The sequence below is a fragment of the Ochotona princeps genome, chromosome 21 (assembly GCF_030435755.1).
Source record: "Ochotona princeps isolate mOchPri1 chromosome 21, mOchPri1.hap1, whole genome shotgun sequence".
Classification (NCBI taxonomy): Eukaryota; Metazoa; Chordata; class Mammalia; order Lagomorpha; family Ochotonidae; genus Ochotona; species Ochotona princeps.
The window spans coordinates 25,241,579-25,264,742 of NC_080852.1; the positions used below are offsets into that span (position 1 = coordinate 25,241,579).

At 44.7% G+C, this 23,164-nt stretch overlaps 1 protein-coding gene across 2 annotated transcripts in view; it reads right to left on the reverse strand.

The window, feature by feature from the left end:
* Nucleotides 1-23,164, reverse strand: part of RAD54L2 (RAD54 like 2) — an 85,332-nt gene that overhangs the window by 19,026 nt on the left and 43,142 nt on the right. For both annotated transcript variants that reach the window (XM_058678578.1, XM_058678577.1), the window contains exons 3-10: nucleotides 11,289-11,490; nucleotides 9,888-10,027; nucleotides 9,311-9,427; nucleotides 8,788-9,014; nucleotides 6,823-7,005; nucleotides 6,535-6,668; nucleotides 2,813-3,009; nucleotides 457-799 (exon numbers count right to left, since the gene is read on the reverse strand). In XM_058678578.1, the coding sequence (XP_058534561.1) occupies nucleotides 457-799; nucleotides 2,813-3,009; nucleotides 6,535-6,668; nucleotides 6,823-7,005; nucleotides 8,788-9,014; nucleotides 9,311-9,427; nucleotides 9,888-10,027; nucleotides 11,289-11,490 (1,543 nt within the window). The remainder of the gene's footprint in view (nucleotides 1-456; nucleotides 800-2,812; nucleotides 3,010-6,534; nucleotides 6,669-6,822; nucleotides 7,006-8,787; nucleotides 9,015-9,310; nucleotides 9,428-9,887; nucleotides 10,028-11,288; nucleotides 11,491-23,164) is intronic.

The following is a 23,164-nucleotide window of genomic DNA, read 5'->3' on the forward strand; positions in this document are numbered from 1 at the left end:
AGCAGAGAGCAGTGACCTATGCCAGGTCATAACTGACTAGAAGATTTCCAGGTTCTTAGAAAGTTGCCTCTCTGACACATATACCATCTCTACATGTGCCATCAGAATAAGCAAAAGGGATATGAGTGCCTCTGACTGGCCTAAGTTCCATCTACTGCAACACTGAGTTAGGCTGCTGGAACCACCAGCTCTACTCTCCCCAAGGGCAGCAGAATACCAGCTCTCTTGTTTCTCTCAGTAAATAAGTCTGGTACCCAAAACTTTGAAGATAGCTTGAAAGAAGCACTTATAAGCCAGTTTCAGATAACAAAAACAACAAATCTATCATCTACTAGTTATTCACACACAAAAGTACGCTTTACCACTGCTGCACTAGGAAGGGGCCCTCCAACTACAACATCTCACCCTTCACCACAGCCTTGCATGCTCACTACACCAGGGCCTTCTGTGGCTCACCTTTGCACAAAGCCTTCTAGCAGGCTATGCAGCACATGGCTCCGGTACCGCATGAGACGAACATCCTGAGGTGTGCTGTCGATACATTGCCCATTCAGGATGGGACGTTCAAACATGTTGCTGAATTCCTGCCGTGTGCCGAGGAAGTCTGGGCGTACAAAATCCACCATGCACCAATACTCGATGAGGTTGTTCTGCAGGGGGTACCCAGTCAGAACCACCCGACGGCGAGAGCGAATGTTCTTCAGAGCCTGTGAGGTGCTGGCCTGGCAGTTTTTGATGCGGTGTCCCTCGTCACAGATCACCACATCAGGGCCAGGACGGCATAAGGCCTTTTCAAACTCTAGGGAGGGAAGAGGATCCGTAGTCAGAGGGTGAGAGAGCCTGTTCTTAGTCAATAATATGAGAAGTAGGGGTGCACCCTGGAGGAGACAGAAGAAATGAAGCAAGCAGGAAAGAGTCAGCCCCCAATGATGAAAGGGAGCCAGCCAGCCATGCTCTGTGCATTGTTGTGATGCTAACCTGGCTGCTGACTCTTGCAATAAAAAATCCCATTTACCCATACCTTTCTTTTCTTTTATTCTTTAACTGATAGTAAAACTGACCTTCATTCCTAGAGTTTACACCAACTAGGCAGAAGAGGGAGGGAATTTACAGAGCGCCAGCTGAGGACTAAAATGTGAAACCCAACAGGAGTTAACTCAGACACCAGTGGACTTTTATCATTGGTTGCAGCTTGGCTCCACCTTAAGGCTGACTGGTAAGAGCCAATTAAAGGACAAAGTAATCGCACAGTTACTTACCACTCAGCTAAACTGCAAATTCATCTCAACTCTACTATAAAAGCAAACCTAGAACAAATATGCTATCATTCAGAGGCGGAAGATGTTCAGCCTAGGCTGTATAACGGCCACAAAACTCCTTTGTCTGACTCTACTAAAACAAATGCAGACAAGACTCAAAATTCAATAAATCTACAGAAGGCTAATTTTGAAGCTGATCATGTTATATAGTCTGTGAATGATGTTACAAATACCCAAATAGCCTTTGGCATAAAGAAAAGTTTCCATTCTTGAAGCTCTATAAAAGGAAATGGGCTCTAAGTTCTTAAAAATTTATTTCTGCTGAGGCATTGTGCACTGCAAATTGAGGTGCCACCATTTGTTTGTCCGTTGGTTTATTTAATTAAAAAATTGTTTTTATTGGAAAGTAGGATATAAAGAGAAGAGGAGAAACAGAGAGGAAGATCTTTCATCTGATGATTTACTCCCTAAGTGGCCACAATGGCCAGAGCTGAACCGATCTGAAGCAGGATTAGGAGCTTCTTCTAGGTCTCCCACGCAGGTGCAGGGTTTCAAGGCTTTGGGCCATCCTCGATTGCTTTCCCAGGCCACAAGCAGGTAGTAGGATGGGAAGCAGGTCCAACGGGACACAAACTGGCGCCCATATGGGATCCCAACGTGTATAAGCTAAGGACTTTAGCCATTAAGCTACCATGCTGTGCCTGAGCTGCCACCTTTTTTTTTTTAATTCATTTTATTACAGCCAGATATACACAGAGGAGGAGAGACAGAGAGGAAGATCTTCCGTCCGATGATTCACTCCCCAAGTGAGCCGCAACGGGCCGATGCGCGCCGATCTGAAGCCGGGAACCAGGAACCTCCTCCAGGTCTCCCACGCGGGTGCAGTGTCCCAATGCATTGGGCCGTCCTCAACTGCTTTCCCAGGCCACAAGCAGGGAGCTGGATGGGAAGTGGAGCTGCCGGGACTAGAACCGGCGCCCATATGGGATCCCGGGGCTTTCAAGGCGAGGACTTTAGCCGCTAGGCCACGCCACCGGGCCCGAGTTGCCACCTTTTACACCAGCATACGACAGAAACATTCTGCTCTACTGCCAATTCAGCTTCCTGCTAATGTCCGTGGGAAAGCAGAAGATGGCCCAAGTTCTAGGACCCTTATCATCTTTATGGGAGACTGTTGGATGTGTCCCTGGCTCTTGGCTTCAGTCTAGTCTAGCTACTGCTTTTGCAGCCATTTGGAGGAATGAACCAATTGATGAAAGATTGATACCTCCTCTGCCTCTGCCCCAGATAACTATACTTTTCAATCTAAAAAAATAAATAAATAAATAAAATATAGATGACCTGACCTAGCCACGGCTGCACTGCAGAAAAGCAATCAGCATCTCTCGAGAGCCATGGAACTCATTATACCCAGTATGGCGATCTGGGTTTCCGATACAGGACAGCAGATCACAGTAATAATGCACTTCACATTTGACTACGTGTTATCAACAGATACTATTTCTTTTATCCTAAAAAACTTCTGAGAGTTACTCCTGGGATGAGCTGCCCACCTCTCCGAAATTCCTGCTGGCGATCCTCCTCATCCAGATCAATGATGACTGGGTGAGAGCGTTTCTTGGACTTCTTCGGTCTGCTTGTGGCAAAGGATTTCTTCAGAGTGAGGAGTCTGTACATTTCATATCCCATCAGAAGCACCCCACCCTCGGACACCCAATCAGCCATCACTTTAGCACGAGATGCCATCGTCCTGCAAGAGTGAACAGAGAAAATTGTGTAAGATGTGAACTATGTCTCAACAAAGTTTTTTAAGTGAACAAAGATAAAAGTATTATTGCTTCTGCAGTTCTTCAAGTAAAATTCCTCACAATTAAAGTCATGTTGATATACATTTAGGCTCCTCATTCCCAAAGATTTCACATGGTCCAAGCACAGGGCTGTCCAACTACCCAAGGACTTGCCTAGCCATCCTAGACACTAACTGCAATGAGGATGGACTAGATTGCTGGTGATGGTCAAAACAAGAATCATTGTAACTCACTGGCAGAAAGCAGAGAAAATAGCAATTCCCTTAGATGATAATCAAGGTTCAAGGGAATATTTCAAGTGATTCCTATGACAAACACATGGGAATAGCACATGGAAGGGTAACTTTCTGCACTTAACCCACCCAGGATTCAGTGACTAAAGAGCCAAAGATAAGCAGTAAAGGGGCAAGAGCTGTAGAGACCAGATGACCCTCAGTACAACCATGCTACTCTTAAACAGCTGAGCCCTTGAAACCACATGCATTGCTGCATGTGGAATAAAACAGTCCTGAAATCCAAGAGAGAACAAGTGACACACGGCAGAGACAGAGATAGCGCGTATCTCCCGCTGATACACCTTCCATTTAAATGCCTCTGATAGCTGGGGCTGGGCAAGAACCATGATGCAGCCCATGTCTCCCACCTGCGTGACAGGAGCTCATTTACTGGAACCATCACCACTGCCTCCTAGGGTCAATGTTCATAGGACATTGGCATCAGAAGCCAGGAATGGAACCAAGGTATTCTGATGCAGAACACAGCTGTCCTGGGGCTGGAACAATGGCTCCATTGGCTAATTTTCCACCCCCAAAAGCTGGCATCCATTATGGGTGCAGGTTCATATCTTGGCTGTTCCGCTTCTCATCCAGTTCCCTTTTTGTAGCCTGGGAAAGCAGTAGAGAATGGCCCAAAACCTTGGGACTCTGCACCAATGTGGGAGTCCCAGAAGATCCTGGCTTCAGATCGGCTCAGTTGCAGCCATTGTGGCCATTTGGAGAGTGAACCAGCAGATGGAAGATCAAATCTGCCTTTCCAATGAAAATAATCAGCTTTTTAAAAAATATTTGCCATTCTTATTGTAAAGTTAGATTCACAGAGAGAAGCAGAGGCAGAAAGATCCTCTCCCTGCTGGTTCACTCCCACACAGGTGCAGGGTCCCAAGGCTTTGGGGAGTTCTTGACTGCTTTCCCAGACCACAAGCAGGGAGCTGGATGGAAGTGGAGCAGCCAGAATATGAATCAGTGCCCATATGGGAGCCTGGCACATGCAAGGCACACATTATAGCCACAGGCTACCACGCCAGACCCAAAAATAATTAATCTTTTTTAAAAAAGATTTTTAAGATTTTATTTATTTTTTAAGAATTATTTTTATTGGAAAGGCAGAGGAAGAGAGGAAGAGAGACAGAGAGGAAGATCTTCCATCTGTTGATTCACTCCCCAAGTGACCACAATGGCCGGTGCTGTGCTGATCTGGAGCCAGGAGCCAGGAGCTTCTTCCTCCAGGTTTCCCACAAGGGTACAGGGTCCCAACACTTTGGGCCGTCCTCAACTGTTTTCCCAGGCTGCAAGCAGGGAGCTGGATGGGAAGCAAGGCCATAGGGATTAAAACCGCACCCATATAGGATCCTGGCATGTTCAAGGCAAGGACTTTAGCCACTAGACTATTGCACCTGGCTGCAAAAATAATATTAAAAAAAAATTCAGCTGTCTTAGCCAGTAGGGTAACTTCCCGCTCTTAATGTTTTATGTGTGAACAAATATTGCAAAAGGCAGCCTCCACAGAAAATACACTTTACCTTTTTAATTAGCCAGGCCAAGAAAAGAAAACACTACAAGAATAGGTAACCTGGACCAAGAAATAGCTTTAGAGCTTTGGAAATCAAGTTGACTTGATAAATGGAAACATAAATAACTTTAATTAAATCCAAAACAAGGTTTATACCTTGCAAGGTTTTGGAAGCTGGGGCTGGTATTGTGGCACAGAGGATAAGAAACCACCACTTGTGATGCTAGCAGGCCACATGGAGAGCACCGGTTCAAGTCCTGCCTGCTGGGCTTCTGATCCAGCTCCTTGCTAATGTTAATGTAAAACAGCGGAAGATGGCCCAAGTGCTTTGGCCTCTGTCATCCAGATGGAGTCTTGATTCCTGGCTTCCACCTAACTCATCCAATGGCTATTGCAGCCATTAGGGAAATGAATCAGTGGATGAAAGATCTCCCTCTTTATTTCTGTCTCTATCACTCTACTTTTCAAATAAATTAAATAAATCTTTGGGTCCGGCGTGATGGCGTAGTGGTTAAGATCCTTGCCTTGAATGCCCCAGGATCCCATATGGGTGCCGGTTCTAATCCTGGCAGCTCCACTTCCCATCCAGCTCCCTGCTTGTTGCCTGGGAAAGCAGTCGAGGACGGCCCAAAGCTTTGGGACCCTGCACCCACATGGGAGACCCGGAAGAGGCTCCTGGCTTTGGCTCAGCACCGGCCGTTGTGGCCACTTGGGGAGTGAATCATCGGACGGAAGATCTTCTCTCTGCCTCTCCTCTCTGTATATTTGGCTTTCCAATAAAAATAAATAAAAATCTTAAAAATAAAAATAAATCTTTAAAGCAGTTCTGGAAGTTTTACCATTGAAGGCTACCTATATAGATGGGTATTATATCTACTATTGTACGGTGGGTTAAGCAACTGCTAGGGACACTCATATCCCATATCAGAGGGCCTGGGGTTGAGTCCCACTTCTAGCTCTAATCCAGCTTCATGCTAAAGTGCCCGGGAAGGAACAGATGATGGCCCAAGTACTTGGGTTCCTGTCACTTATATGGGAGAGCCAATGGCACTCCTGGCTCCTGATTTTGGCCCGGCCAAGCCCTAGCTGAAAGCATTTGGGGAGGGAATCAGAAGATGTCATTTGTCTTTCAAATAAAACAATCTTTTAAAGGAAAAAAAAAAGGAAAAAAGCCAACTGTAATTCAGTGCTTAAAAGAAGAGAGTAATGGTTACGTTTCTATGAGAAATGCAGAAATTACAAAATTAGAAGATAGAAGGCTTCATTCTGTCATGTTGAAGTTCTATTACTGTACACATGGGGTAAAGTGTAACCATATGCAATGATTCTTCAAGGTTCAAAAGCACCCTAAATCATTAACGAAAGAAACTTCCCATGCTACCAAACTGGCTTACTAAAAACCTACATAGAGAAATTAACAAAAAGAAAGAAAGAAAGAAAGAAAGAAAGAAAGAAAGAAAGAAAGAAAGAAAGAAAGAAAGAAAGAAAGAAAGAAAGAAAGGAAGGAAGGAAGGAAGGAAGGAAGGAAGGAAGGAAGGAAGGAAGGAAGAAAGAAAAGCAAAGTGGAATACATCAAGAAGCTAAGGAGTCTGGGGATAATCATTCAGACAACTGGACAATTAGATCCCAGAGAGTAACCTAAGAGGAAAGGGGCAGAGAGAACAGGGCAGGCCACCTACTTGTGCTCATCATTCAAGATGTGAATTTTAAAAAATCGAGGCTGTATTTCTTCAGGCTTGTTGTCAGCTGGAAGGGCTTCAGGAGGGGGGAGCCACATGTTGAACTCTGCCAGCCAGTTTTGAAGAGTATTAACCTGTCAGAAGGCCAGAGAGAGAGAGGGAGAGACAGAGAGAGAGAAAGAATATTAAGGAACAATGTTGACACCTGAGCTCTTCCAACTGGCTGGTGCTCAGCAAAGGGACGAAGGGACGAAAAGGATGAACTGCAACCTGCCCCAGAACCCTTACCGGCACAATGGCAAGGACTGTTTTGGCTGGCGTGTGGCGGAAGAGAACATCGATGAAGGAGATAACTTGCAAAGTCTTCCCCAGGCCCATGCTGTGGGCCAGGATACAGCCAAAGCCACTACTGGTCTTAAATCTCTCCAACGACTCCACTAGGTTATCGTACAGGAATCGGATTCCACCAATCTGACAAGCAAGAAACACATACACACGTCAGAGGGACTGGCAAAGACCTGGGCTCTAACTTACTCAGTATGCAATTCCTCAGAATTAAGTGGAAAAAAGGTATCATAACGGATAGTTGGTGTGGACAGCCATGGAAGTTTCCCAGCACCCTGACTGGTTTATTGGCTGGTGAGAATATTCTTAGAAAAAAACACAGAAAAGCATTCACCAAGTATACATTTCCCTCTGATGTAAGAATCTACTGCACCAAACTGCTGACAAGTTCTTCACTAAGTCTTAAGAAACACCGCCTCGGGCCCGGCGGCATGGCCTAGCGGCTAAAGTCCTCGCCTTGAAAGCCCCGGGATCCCATATGGGCGCCGGTTCTAATCCCGGCAGCTCCACTTCCCATCCAGCTCCCTGCTTGTGGCCTGGGAAAGCAGTTGAGGACGGCCCAATGCATTGGGACCCTGCACCCGTGTGGGAGACCCAGAAGAGGTTCCAGGTTCCCGGCTTCGGATCGGCGCGCATCGGCCCGTTGCGGCTCACTTGGGGAGTAAATCATCGGAAGGAAGATCTTCCTCTCTGTCTCTCCTCCTCTGTGTATATCTGGCTGTAATAAAATGAATAAATCTTTAAAAAAAAAAAAAAGAAACACCGCCTCCCAGCAACCCACTACGTAAAGAGTTCTGCTATTAGAGTTCTTCTTAAAATAAAAAAAAGAAAAAGATCTACTGATTTGAACTATAGAGTTACAAAGATACAACGAGACAGGGAGATACAGACACACAGAGCGACAGACACACACAGAGAGTCGTTAATCTTCTATCTGTTGGTTCACTCCTCAGATGTGTATAACAACTGGTGCTGGTCCAGGCTGAAGCCAGGAACTTCATCTGGGTCTTCCATGTCTGCAGCAGGACCATTTTCTGCTGCTTTTCCTAGGCTGTTAGAAGGCAGTGGGTTCAGAAATGGAGCAGCCTGGACAAGAACTGGCACCTACATGGGACGTCAGCGTCACAGGCAGCAACTTTACTTGCTATACCATAAATGTCAGCCCCTGTTATTTGAGTTCCTAAGCTCAATCAGCTTCCTCCATCTTCACTGAACTTTAACTCACTGGTCCTGCTTCCAGGTTCCGGATGAACACCAACGACTCAGCTCCCTTCTATCAGAAAGTCCCCGACTTCTGACTTTCACCTCTTCCCGGCATCTATCCCTTCTAATCAAAGCACCGCTCTCCAGGGAGCACCTTGAGCAGTCCTACTGACCTCAAAGTGTAAGGTTTAGATTATTAGGCTAAGAGACCCAGAACCTTCTACACTGTAGGTCAAACTTTTTTTCCCACCTCAGAAATTTATGAGGAATTGGGAAGCACAATAGGTTAATTAACCTCCTGTGGCAACAGCATCCAATATGGGCACTGGCTTGAGTCCTGGCTGCTCCAGTCACAATCCAGTTCCTTGCTAATGTGCCTGGGAAAAGTGAAGGATGACCCCAAGAGTGTCAGACACTGCCATCCATTTGGGTGACCTGGATAGAGTTTAAAGCTCCAGGCCAAGGCAGCCACGACCAGTGTGAACCAACAGACGGAAGCTATCCTGCTCTACCCCTCCACCTGCCCAACTAGAATTCTGCCTTTCTAAAGAAACAAAAATAAATATATGTATTTTTGAAAAAAACTTTCAATTTGTTTTAGTATCAAATAAATATTTCACATGTTGTAATGCTGATAACCACGAGTAGGCAATGCACATAGCAAGGAAATGGAAAGGAAGACAGGAGAGTTCAGAATTGCTGTACCTGATGAGGTTTCACGGCCCGGGCCAACTGAGGGGCCAGGAAGACATTCTCCTCCTCTGGAGGGTGGTTCAGGTTGACAAGGACCCGTCCAAGAGCATCATGCTGGTTTAAAACATCATTCACATGGGTGCCCCCCTTCTCCTCTTCCTCATCCTCCTCACTGACAGACTCACTGCTGTCCACGATGTGCAGAGTGTCCTCCTCACCAGAGCTCAATTCAATCACCTCTGGGACAGTAAGAAATCACAAAAGAAAAACAAAAGCCCAAGGGGCAGGGGTAATTTAGGGTTCGCCACAGCAGAAGAATATAGAAACAGAGTGCAAATATCATTGATTATAAAAATCTTGTTGCTCTCTTCCAGCTTTTAGACCAGGAGAAAGCTCACATTCACCAGATTCAGACACTTATCAGTCAGACTTTATCCAAGTAAGCAAGGACTGCACTACTTTCAAAGACATGGTCACGCGTTCGGGATAAACACAGGGTCAGGACAAAGAGAAGGCAACCCTGGCTCGATCTTACCGTCTCGACTGCTTTTTTCATCCTCACTGCCGCTGCTACTGTCCAAACAAATGACTTCCTGGGCCAAGACTCGAGGAGGCAGTTGAGGACCATCACTTGCTCTTAAGACAATTTCCTCTAGGCGGGGAAAAAAAGATGGAAAGGCAAATCAGAACCAAAGTTAGCTCCAACCTATTTAATAGAATGATTTCCCACCCAAAAGGGAATCTGCTGCTGCTCTCATAGGGAGCATACACTAGGAAGACAAGCAGAGGTTCTCAAATCGTTACTCCTCCCAAAGACCCTTGCTGCTTCTAACTTCCTCCATTCATCTGATCCTTAGAGGAGGTTCTTAATCCCATGGCCTATCTAGATCCAAAGTTATAGGGAGAAATCTGCACAAAATCAGTTGGAGGAACATACTGCTGTCATCTTGACTTTTTAAATGTAGTTCTTCTGTGTGCTTAACAAGTGGAAGGCCTCTAAAGGAGTCCTCAGGGGCTGCCACTCTATTCCAGGTCTGTCTGTGACCACTGGGTCTGCTGAGGCCCATCTCCCTCCAGAACACAGGACCTTTGCTGCCTCTTCCGCTTCTTACCAGGGAGTAACTCCAGGGGAACCGTGGGAATGGGAGGTGCATAATCTTTTCTCTGCTGTTCCAGACGTTTCCTTCTTTCCAACTCTTCCTGCTGTGCTGCTTTGGTAACTGGCTCCAACTGATCCTCCCGGAGAAGTTTTCTAAATGTTTAGAGGAAGAGAAAGTAGTTCTCTTGAGATTTGGTAAAGCAAAACTTTTAAACAAGGCAAACTAGAGAGGGAAATTACCATTACTGAGCTTAGAGAACTAAGGGGGTAAGGGAAGTGAGTACTTCAGCCCCACCAAACCCACTCAATCAGGAAAGTATACAGTAAGAAAAAGAGAGACACAAAGATTTCAAACTCTACTGGCTCTGGGCTAACACATTTCCCATATATACTCTTAAATATTTGGTTAATTAATTTTTTGAAAGGAAGAGAGGAACAGAGAAAGAGATCTTCCATCTGCTGGGTTACTCCCTAAAGGCCTGCAACAGTCAAGGTTGGGTCAGGCCCAAGACAGGAGTTGGGCACTCAAACTGGGTCTCCTACGTGGATGATGGGATCCAACCACTTGAGCCATCATCCATTGCTTCCCAGGGTGTACACTAACAGGAAACTAAATCAAGAGCAGAGCCAGGATCAAACCCAGCCACTCTGACACATCACGCGTCTCCTGAGCAGGGTCTTAACCACTAGGACAAACACCTGCCCCTACTTTCATATTATTCAACTTCCTGTTGGATGCCCATGTTGACTTGTCTCTGCACGTAACACACCGAAAGTAAAATAATAATTATAAGTCATAAGGAAGAAAAGCAGTATTAAAAAGTAGTTATGTGGGAAAGTAGGATATAGGGCTTCTACATCCTTATTCTCAAACATAAAGCATTAAGTTTGAGTTCTTGTGTTTTTTATTTTAAAAGTAGAGGTGGCAGGAACAAAAAGATAACCATTTGTCTCCTTTGATTGGCACAAGTTTGTTTCTGGTAGAGTGACGGACTGCTGAGGATTTTAAAGTTAAAGAAGTTAACATTTACTCAGATTTTAGCTCAAGGAAGCCCTGCTTTGGGCAGATGGAAAGATCAATTTTTATTTTTCCTCATTCTGAGGCATGAGGAAATAGAAAGGAAGAAACAAAGCCCAGTGCAGAAAAGCACCTTGAGCTTTCAGCCAGGGTGTGTTGGAGTTAAGGTTCCAGCAGGGTCAAGACCTCTCCATAAATCTTCCCTGTACTCTCTGACAGCCCAGGCCCAAGGGTCCTGCACTGCATCTCCACCACAGAGGGGCACAGGACTGGCCCTTTTTCTCCTTGGGAGATGGAGCTCTTTTGCACAAGCCAGTGCTTCTGCCACCAACAGACTTACGATGGAGTTGATACCACACTCATTCTCCATTCCCTCTTCCCCAGAATGCAGCTCACCGTATATTTCTCCTCATGTGGGAGGGCTTCTGGGATCTCTTCTTTTTGGGGTCCTCGGAGGCTGGGATCTTGCCTTGGTGGCACCTAAGCTGCTCTGAAGGCTCAGACTGAGATGAGGTAGTTGAGGCGCACCGTGGCGGCCGCTGCCCATCTTCCCCCAGCTGGGCATGCTCAGGATCACACATGCCTTCCAGAGATGGGTCTGAAGGGAAAAAAAAAGAAAGAAAAAAAGTGCTTTTACTGGGGTGGGGGTCAGGGAATGGGTTGTGATGCCAAACACATCTAGTTCAAACATCAACTCAACAACTCACTAGCTGGTAATCTAGGGCAATCTACTTACATCTTGTTGAACTTCAGTGGATATATCTACAAAGGGAGGGTAGTGATACCACAATTCAGAGCTGCTGTGACAAGTAAACTGTGTGCATGTCTAAAATCAAATGTGACCCACAGTCAATGCCAATCAGTCATGTTTCCCACCTAGCTTAGCTTCACTAAAATCAGAGTGAATGGGGTTCTAGGCCTCAGAATGCCCAGGAGAAGAGTATCTGAGTAGCTGGCATTCAAATACAGCTCACACTTCCTTGTGTGACTTTAAGCCAGTCTTTTCACCTCTTTCATCCACAGAGAGAATCCTCCTACCATGTTTTAAAACATTCACTCAACTTGCCAATCATTTGATGAGGGCTTACAGTAGGGTAAGCACTGTCCTAGATGCTCTAAGAGATATTTGTCAAAAGACTCCTTCCCTGTAAAGCGTTTCTATTTCAGGGGACAGGGCAGGTATAAAAACAGACATCATGTGTAAGGCACACTAAATAACACAGAATAGGCAGGTCAACAGACGTAAAGAATTTAAAGACTTAAGGCATGATTTTTGCAGCCAGAGATAATTAACTAAGAATAACTGTTAGTCACAGAAATATGATAGACAAAACTTTATGCAGTAATAAGTCAGGAATTATAGATGGGAAAATGCAAGTAAGGCTTTGAAAGATAAGCAGAATATCTGAGGGCAATTCCTCAGAGGAGATGGGGGGAGAGATTTATGGCAGAGGAATCAGGATTTGCAGCACCAAACACCAGGAAAGACTGGAGTTAGAGTAAGAATATCCACGCACACAGGCCTCTTCACAGCCTACTGATGTATCCCAGTCCACTAAAGTCCCCCAGATACAGGCATTGCACAACCAAGAGCTCTTTCCCAAAAGTAAGAGGAATTAAAAACTAGAACAGATATGCCAAAACTGAAGTGTTCTTGGCAATAGCAGTTGGCTCTCAGCAGTAAAAACCCAAGTGGTTTGTGTTTTTTGATGGCTTTTTGTTTGCTTTAACTGAACTACAGATTTTATTTTGCTTTCATCATTCTTCTACCAAGGCCTTTTTCTGTAATAGGAACTCATCCGGAATACTATTTGTCTTATCCCCTTAATGCAGTTTAAATAATGGCAGTCTATTCCTCTCTCTCATGACCCTGACAGTTTTTCTAAAGTCTAAAACACCTGCGATGGGTCAGATGTTTTCTAAATTGTCCTCCAATTTGGATTTCTCTGAAGTTTTCTCATGACTAGACTGGGCTAAGTTTTTCTGGGAGAGACATCACAGACATGAAGTGTCCTTCTTATTACATCAAGGTACCTGCTATCAACATTACTTACACACTGTGATTATTTGGTTAACGTGGTATCTTCATGGCTTCTCCACTGTAAATCACCATGTTTTCCTTTTCATATTCATTAGAGGCAAACTGCTAAGCCCAGCTCACATTCAGAGGGAAGAGAATTAAGTTCCACTTCCTAGAATATAGTATTCTAACGGTAGTTCTTTATTTAGCTCTGTTTTTACATTTATAATTTGGAATTTGCCTGTAAAGAATGTATGTCCTACTTATTTATTCTAAGATCATTTTATACTAGTCTGGACTTAGTGTTTACAGAATGAGAAATATTTAAATCTGAAGGCTTTGATAAAGAGGGGACATTGATGTAAGTATTTTGAGTGAACCAGTTAGTTTCTGTCCCTGAGCCAAAAGAAAGACGGACCATGGGTCATCACCCGCTGCACTAAGCCATCACTAACAAATCACAATTGAGCTGTTTTACCAGTCAGTGTCTAAGTCAAGGAATCAGGAATGGTGCAGATATCCTGTTACTGAGCATTTTCTATGTAGTTTCATATGGCCTCCTCCTTGCCCTGTTCACTTCAGGTTTCTATGGTTTCTTCCTTTCTTATTGATGCCAGATTCTAGAATGCCATGGAGTAGGAAACAAGTGATTCCTAAGACATAAAAAAGTATAAGGGTTAAGTCAGACACTAGGGCCAGACTGTTCAGGTGTGAGTTCCAGGTTTGCTCCTATTATACCTTTCTATCCATAAATTATGAAAAAATAGCAGGGGTTAGTGCTGTGGCATAGGAGGCAAAGACACCACCTATAATGCCAGCATCTGATATGCACACTGCTTCAGGACTGGGCTGCTCCACTTCCATCTTAGCTCCCTGCTAACGTGCGTGGGAAAGCAGTGAGAGATGCGCAGGTGTTTGGGCTCTTTCAGCCATTTCGGAGACCCAGAAGAAGCTCCTGGCTCCTAGTTTGTGTATGGCCCAGCCCAGGTGGTTGATGCCATTTGGGGAGTAAACCAGCAGATAGAAGACATATCTTTGTGTCTCTTTTCATATATATTTCAAAAAACATAGAATCCATAAATCTTTCTTTTAAAAAAAATTTATTTTCACTGGAAAGATTTAGAGAAGAATAGACAGGAAGATCTGTCCGCTGGTTTACAACTCAAGTGGCCACAACAGCTGGAGCTGAGACAATCCAAAGCCAGAAGCCTCTTCCGAGTTACCCACGCAAGTAGAGAGTCTCAAGGCCTTTGGCTGCCCTTGACTGCCTTCCCAGTTGTAAGTAGGGAGGTGGAAGGGAAGTGGAGCATACCAGGATACGAACCAGAATCCATCTGGGGATCTGGTACATGCAAGGTGAGGACTAATAGCACCTTCCCTGGCCCACATATCAAGAGAAACTGGAGAGTTCAGGAAAGCTTTGCTTTTTGAAGATGAATGAGGGAATTGCCCAGGAGGGCATGAGTCAAAGAATGCTCATAGTGGGACAATGCCACATTAAAAGATGCTCAAGAAGTTGAAATGCTGCTCTATTATCAACAGATCTGCAGTAGGCCTTTCAGAAAAGGCCTCCTGAAGAGAGCAAAGTGCAAGGTGGCAAGAAACATTAGGCGTGCAGTAGAAACCTCAACTCAGGGACAGGTGCTACTGCTCAGACAAAGCAAGATACCACTGCTTGTGTGTTCAGCCAGACAGGAGAACTAAAAAAGAAGATTCAGGGTCTGGCACGGTAGTCTAGCAGCTAGTCTTGCCTTGTACACACCAGGATCCCATATGGGTGCCTGTTCCAGTACCAGCAGCCTGGCTTCTGATCCAGCTCCCTGCTTGTGGCCTAGGAAAGCAGTTGAGGATGGCTCCAAGCCTTTGGTCCCTGCACTCATGTGGGAGACCTGGAAGAAGCTCTGGGCTCCTGGCTTCAGACTGGTTCAGCTCTAGCCGTTGTGGCTGCTTGGAGAGTGAAACAATGGATGGAAGATATTCCTCTCTGTCTCTCCTCTTCTCTGTATATCTGACTTTCCAATTAAAAAGAAAAAAAGATTCAAAGTAGAGAACACTGCGTGATAAACTGCTCTCCCAAATTCACTACTCACTTTTTAAAAAACATCTATTTTTATTTGAAAGGTAGATTTATAGAGAGGAGAGACAGAAGAACGATCTTTCATCTGCTGGTTCATTCCCCAAATGGCTACAGCGGAGTTGATCCAAAGCCAGGAACCAGGATTCTCCTCTGTGTCTCCCAAGTAGGTGCAGGGTTCCAAAGCTGTGAACCATCCTCTACTGTTTTCACAGGCCACAACCAGGGAGGTGGATGACAAATGGAACAGTTAAGACATGAGCCAGCACCCAATAGGATGCACTTGAAGGGGGAAGGATTAGCCAACTGAGCCATTGCACTGGGCCTAACAACAAGATTTTTCATCTGCTGGTTCACTCCCCAATGGTCACAATAGCTGGAGTTGGGCTGCTCTGAAGCCAAGAGCCTGGAGTTTCTTCTGGGTCTCTCACTTTGGTACAGAGGCCAAAGCACTTGGGCCATTTTCTACTGCCTTCCCATAAGCATTAACAGGGAGCTGGACTGGAAATGGAGCAACTAAAACTGGAACTGCTGCCCAAATGGGATGCCAGCACTGCAGTCAGAGGTTTAACCTACTATATCACGGCATAGGCCCCCACTACCATCTTAAAACAGTCCTAATTTCTGGCTGAAATACTACAAGATGAAGACCTACTAATTCTGTTTTCTTTGAATATAACTACCATTCCTTCAAGCACCACCGCTCCTCCCAAAAGCTAACATTTTCACAAGTACTGCTGTCACCTTCTTCCTTCTAATTCACAGCCTGAGTTCCTTCCTCCTAAAAGAAGTGGCCATCAAATTCTAGCTTTTAAACAAATAACTGCTGAAAAGCGGATTCCCAAGAAGGGTATCTGTTGCTACCACCCCTGCAGCTTGTACTACACACTAACTACACTGGGGGCTGGAATGGCCCATTTCCACATCATGTTTTGCTAGGTCCTGTGGTCTATGTGAACTTTGAAATTCTCCCTGTCCTTTTAATTTTGTTATGTTTCTATTTCACAAGCAAATTCATTGAGCAACCAGTTGGAAGAACAGCTGGAAGGAAGGAAGGTTAGAAAGCAGGCAGAGGGCCCAGTATGATGGCTCAGTGCCTAAAATCCTCTCCTTGCATGCACCAAGATCACATATGGGAGCCGGTTAGTGTCCCGGCTGCTCTACTTCCCATCCAGCTCTCTGTTTGTGGCCTGGAAATGCAACAGAGGATGACTCAAAGCTTTGGGACCCTGCACCCAAGTGGGAGACCCGGAAGAAGCTCCTGGCTTTGGATCAGCTCAGTTCTGGTCATTGCAGCCACTTGGGGGAGTGAACCAGCAGATGAAAGAGCTTTCTCTCTGTATCTCCTCTCTGTAAATCTCATTCTAATAAAAAGAAAAGAAAAAGAAAGAAAGCAGGCAGAGAGGACAGAGTTAGTGTAAGAAGGACAAATAAACCTTGAAGCGGTAGATCAGAGGTTTGAAATTGATCTGTCTCAGGGTGTCAACTGTTTTATTTCCTTGTTCTGTCTTCTCAAAGAGTAAAACAACTGTAGTTTTCAACATCTCAGACAAATCTACCATCAAACACTCATTCCAAGTTATGAGGTCTGGCTGTGAACTCCTGTAACTAGCATAGGAATAAAAGTCAAATGCAGTAGCAATTTTTAAAATTATCAGTCATAGAGCCGATGTGGTTGCAAAGCATGCTAATCCCCTGCCTGCTGCACCAGCATTATATAAGCAGTAGTTTCAGTTCCAGCTGCTCCACTTCTGATCCAGCTCCCGGCTAATAGCCTGGGACAGCATCAGAGCATGGCTAAAGCCTTGGCCCTCTGAACCCACACGGGACACCTGGAAGAAGTTTCTGGATCCCAGCTTCAAACCAGCATAGCTTTGCCATTGAAAGCATTTGTGGGAATGAACCAACACATGGAACAGTTCTCTCTCACTTTCTTGCTGTAACTTTTTCAAATCAAAATAAATAAACCTTTAAAAAAATGATCCGATACAGAATTTTTGTTTAAACTTGGTTCAGACATAGGTTCCCTCCTTTTATGGAGGATACAGGTCTGTATTAGCTCCTTAGCAACCAACATCCTTGAATGAACCCTTGTCTTTGGCTTCAAAAACTAATTCTTGCTTGTTAAAGAGCTTAATTTACACATGTATTCATATTTACAGCTCACTGGTATGCAAGACAGCATTTTACAAGTGTGTCATTATTTCCAGTCTGTGGGCTGGCCTGCAGTGCCAGTATCCCATTTGGGTACTCAGTCTCAGATCTAGCTCCCTACTAATGTGCCTAGCAAAGCAATGACAGATGGCCCAAGTCCTTGAATCCCTACACCCAAGTGGGAGGCCCGGAGGAAGCTCCTGGCCCCTGCCTTCAGGCTTGGCCCAGTCCCAGCTGTTGCAGTCATTTAGAGAATGAAAAAGCAGATGAATGACTTCTCTGTGTCTCTCAAACTAAAAAAAAAAAAAAATTTTCTCTAAGATGAAACTTTACAGTGTTTTGTACCTTCTGACTACTAAACCATGCAAATTCATGACTTAAACAAAATAATTTAACTTTCAAAAAGTTGTCCAGATTCCATAATATAACTCACCAAACAACCACTGATATAAAAGAGGAGAAAATGTGTGCTTTGACAGATAACTAATGTAAATTAGTATTGGTCAAGCTTGCGAGTTAATTACTATTAACTGCCCTCATTCAGATCATAGAGGCAGATCTGGGTGTAAATACCCCTGAACTTTCTCCTTCACGTGAGTCAGTTGTGAGCAGTAATCATCAGTTATATAAGCACCAAAGAACACTTACATAAGCTCCTTGGGAATGAGTTATGAACACCACCACCACAAATCTGACTGAGCAAACAGTAGTTCTCCAAAAAGAAAAACTTACACAGCTCAATGAGGGTACTAGCACAAAGCTCAAGGGAAGTATCTTGCAGCTTCAGGTTCACTCCCTAATTCCCGCAGCAGCAAGGAGCCAGGAACTCCAGGTGTCCCCTGTGGATGGGAGGGGCTCGAGCACCAGAACCATCATTCGCTCCCTCTCAAGGTGTGTGATGGCAAGAAACCGCCTTGGATGCGGAGGTGGGACTCAAATCCAGGTACCCTGATTAGGATGTGGGTATCTATTAAACTATGGCCTAATCCATTAGGTGTCATGGACCTGTTCAATGGATGACTAAGAAATGGCCCTATTTTTCTTTTTGATTTATTTGTGGTAACATACCACAGCTGAAGTAATAAGCAGAGTTTTAATGTCCAGGGATCAACACACTTTTTCTGTAAAGCACCAGATAGTATTTAGGCTATACGGTCTCTGCCACAGCCACTGCCATTGCAACTCAAAACCATACATAAATAAGCAAAAGAAAAAGAACACAGAACAAGAGTTGATTCTCCCAAAGCTTGCTTTCTACAACACAGCTTCTCTGTAGATGCTTACCATTTTTCTTTACCATTCAGAAAAAAAAAAAAAAATCGCATCCTTGTCTTATCTCATGTCTAATAAGATTTTTTTTTAAAGATTTATTTTATTTGGGCCCAGCACACCAGCCTAGTGGCTAAAGTCCTTGCTTGCATGCACCAGGACCCCATTCAGCACCGGTTCTTATCCTAGCTGCTCCACTTTCCATCCAGCTCCTTGCTTGTGGTCTGGGAAAGCAGTCAAGGACTGCCCAAAACCTGCGGACCCTGCACCTGCATGGAGACCCAAAGAATGCTCCTGGCTTTAAATAAGCTTAACTCCAGCCATTGCAGCCACTTGGAGAGTAAAAAAGCAGATGGAAAATCTTTCTGTTTCACCTTCTCTCTGGAAATCTGGCTTTGAAATAAAAATGAATAAAATTTTTTAAAATTCATTTTATTTTTATTTGGAAGGTAAATTTACAAAAAGAAGGAGAGACTGAGAGAGAAAGGTCTTCCATCTGCTGGTTCACTCCCTGAATGGCCAATGGATTGAGCTGAACAAATCCAAAGCCAGGAGCCAGGAGCCTCTTCTGGGTCTCGTATGTGGGTGTAAGGGCCCAAGGACTTGGGGTATATCATCTATTGCTTTCCCAGGCCACAAGGAAGAGCTGGAGGGTAAGCAGACTATCCCAGGCACAAACCAGTGCCAATATGGGATCCCAGTGTGTGCAGGAGGATGAGCCTGTTGAGCTACCATGCCAGCTCCTAATCATGGAGTCTCACCTTACAGAGTATATTTAAACATGCCATTCAACTTCCCTCCATACCATTGCTGCTACCTGGTCTGGAGCTCAGCTTCACTGTCTCACTGACTTCTGATTGGCTCTCCCTCCAATCCACACTGTAGAAAGTGAGCTTTCATTCACCCAGAATTTTCCCTCCTGCCCTGAGGATAAAATTCCAAAAGTTTAAGTTCTTTTCTAAAACCTTTTCTTTTTTTTTTTTTAATTTATTTTTATTGGAAAGTCAGATATACAGAGAGGAGGAGAGACAGAGAGGAAGACCTCCTGTCCACTGGTTCACATCCCAAGCGGCTGCAACAGCCAGAGCTGAGCCGACCCAAAGCCAGGATCCAAGGCCAGCTAGGAACCTCTTCTGGGTCTCCCATGTGGGTGCAGAGTCCCAAGGCTCTGGGCCGTCCGCGATTGGAAAGCCTTCTTCTTTATTTTTTTTTTAACATTTTTTTTTTATTATTACAAAGTCAGATATACAGAGAGGAGGAGAGAGACAGAGAGGAAGATCTTCCGTCCTATGATTCACTCCCCAAGTGAGCCGCAACGGGCCGATGCTGCGCCGATCCGAAGCCGGGAACCTGGAACCTCTTCCGGGTCTCCCACGCGGGTGCAGGGTCCCAATGCATTGGGCCGTCCTCCATTGCTTTCCCAGGCCACAAGCAGGGAGCTGGATGGGAAGCGGAGCTGCCGGGATTAGAACCGGCGCCCATATGGGATCCCAGGGCGTTTAAGGTGAGGACTTTAGCCACTAAGCTACGCCGCCGGGCCCAGCCTTCTTTATTTCAGCTATATTGTAGTATATAGATGCATGACGTATGGTTGCTGAGCTACAGTAGCCACCAATGAATCCGCAGAGCAAAAATCAACAGCTACTGCTGTCTTTCATTATACTATCTGAGAAACTTCATTCAAAATTAGATATATTAAAAGTACACCAAATTCAAAACAAATATAAATTCAAAGCAAACGTATTCTGAACTGAATCAAGGACCACTGGAGGAGTTCAAAAAACTATTCAGAAAGTATGTTATAGACCTTCTCTTTGGGAAAGTTAGTGGGTAACCCTCGAATGAGGGCAGGTAAACAGTTGCTACCAAGGAAGGTGGGAATGAGACAGATACACAAATACACCACATTTTCAGGATCAGCCAGGGGAGATTCTAACTAAATAAGCTAATAGTTTAGTAAACACTGCTGCCAGGGGGGAAAAAAAGGGAAGCTGTCATTTCCTCAACAAGGGTAAAGTGGAAACAGGGCAGAGATGTCTGGACCAGATAAAGAAAGAAAACTGATTCTTAAGTCAAATGGCAGCTATTGCAATGAATCAGTACTGAAGATAGTAACAAGATCAAAGAAGCAAGACCAATGGTAGACTCTGGAGAAGAGCAAAAGTGCTTCTTCCCAGGCTCTTTCAGATCCAAGTAATGATGCTCTAAATGCAAAGAAAGTGCAGTTCTACTAAAGTGTTTATTACGAACATGGAAAAGCTCTATTCCTGTCTGTAGAAGCTTACAAACAACTAAATCCTATGCCAAGAAAGACTGGCCTGAATAGAGAAACTCTGTGGTTAAACAGATGACCTGACATACTGGAGGTTAAAAGAAAAAAGCTCTTGGGGCTTGAACGACGGTTCAATTGGTTAATCCTCCACTTGCAAGTGCCGACATCCCATATGGGTGCTGGTTTGTACTCCGGTTGCTTCACTTCTCATCCACCTCCCTGTTTGTGAACTGGGAAAGCAAAGAACTTGGGCCCCTGCATCCATGTGAAAGATCTGAAAGTGGCTCCTGGCTTGAAGTCAGCTCAGCTTCAGCTATTGTGACCATCTGAGGAATGAATCAGTAGATGGAAGATCTTTCTGTCTCTCCTTCTCTCTGTAAATCTGTCTTTACAATAAAATAAATAAACAAATCTTAAAAAACAAAAAGAATAAGCACTGAGGCAATGCTTGGCCCTTTTCTTTTCTTTTTTTTTTTTTTTTTTTTACTGGAAAGACAGATTTACAGAGAGGAGAGAAAAAGATCTTCTGTCCACTGGTTCTCTCCCTATGTCGTTGCAGTGGCTGGAGCTGATCTAAAGCAAGAAGTCAGAGACAGAAGCTTCCTCTGCGTCTCTCACATGAGTGCAGGGTCCCAAGGAATTGGACTGTCCTTGACTGCTTCCCCAGGCCATAAGCAGGGAGCTAGATAGGAAGTGGAGCATATGGGACATGAACCAGTGCCCAAATGGGATCCCAGTACTTGCAAAGCGAGGATTAACGCATTGAGCCATCACGCCGGGTCCCAGCCTAACTGCTAAGATGCTATTTGGGACACCAGCAACCAGTATTTAAGTTTCTGGGTTCAATTTGTGGCTCTGTACCTGATTCTACCTTCTTACTAAGGTGCTCCCTGGCAGAAAGCAAAAATGGCTCAAGTATTTGGATTTCTGCAACCCTCCAGGAGAGATCTGGATTGAATGAATTCCTAGTTCCTGGCTTAGGCCTGCCTCAGTCTCAGCTGCTGCATTTGGGGAATAATCTGAAGATGACAGCTCTCTGTTTTCCTGTCTCTCAAATAAATTTGGGAGAAAAAAGAAAAAAAAAGGTATCTTTTTAATGACCAAAAGAAAACTGCTATGGCTATTCCAGCTGGGAGAACCACCAGGGCACAGCAGGCCCTTGAATCGCATGGACAAGACTTGCCAGTGCCTCCAAGTATTGCAATGACTGTCCTAGCTGAGAAGTGTACAGGGCATGGTGGGGCCAACAGAAGGCTGCTCATTCTTCCATATCCAATCAGCTTTGTATACCTCAGAATGTATGATCTCAGGGGCCATACCCCATAGGTGTGAATACTGACCTTGTGCATGCATCACATGTTGGGCTCCTTTGTAGACTCTAGTGCAAAGGAGAGGAACTTACCCAGTTGCACAAGAAAGATAAATCTGCCTATTCCAGCAAATTATTTGAAGACTTCAAACACTTCTCTAAAACGCAAAGAGAGGACCCAAAGCAATAGCCTAGTGGCTAAAACCCTTGCCTTGCAGGTGCCAGGATCCCATGTGGGTGCCGATTTGTGTCCCAGATACTCTTTTTCTCATCCAGCTCCCTCTTTGTGGCCTAGGAAAGCAGTAAAAAATAGACCAAAACCTTGGGACCCTGCATATGCATGGGAGACCCAAAGGAGATTCCTGGCTCCTGACTTTGAATCGGCTTGGCTCCAGATGTTACAGTCACTTGGTGAGTGAACCAGCAGATGGAGGATCTTTCTCTTTCTCTCTGTAAATCTGACTTTCCAATAAAAATAGATAAGCTTTGAAAAAGAAAAAAAAAAGGCAAAAAGAATCCAGCAACTTTTCAGAGTAATGAGGATCATGTGGGGGACACAAACATCAGCGTTGACTGGAAATTCTATAGCTTGTGAGATGGGCACCTTAGATGAGGAAAGGCCTATGTCTATAATCAGCAGGAAGTAGATAGAGGAGATGAATCTGCACCCTTCAGCAACCCTTACGATTAACAGTTGGAAATCTCTGAGAGAGGAATGAAATGGGATAGATAAGTAGCTAGCTTACAGTCACAAGTTGGAAACCACACCACCACTATGTAATCCTTTCTGCCTATGTATCAATCAAATGTCCCTTTCCCAGAGACTTTGGGGTATGATCAGGTCACCACTCTTCATTCCAGGTTCACAAGAAGCCTGGCAATAGAGAGAGGTGTTCTCTTTCCATGGACACAAGATGGAAGGTTTCAACCACCTGTGGAAGATGGAATCAAAATAGAGCACGTCCATAAAACAGGCTGGTCAAATCAGTTATTCTGTAGATCCAGATCATATCCCACCTGTCTGCATCAAACAGGCCAACAAGCTGCAGCAGCTCAGCTCTGTGAGACTTGTACCAATTCCCTGCTAATAGTCTGGGGGAAGCAGCAGACGATCATCTGTCTGAGCATGTGGACCCCTACCACTAATGTGGAAGACCTGGATAGAGCTCCTGGC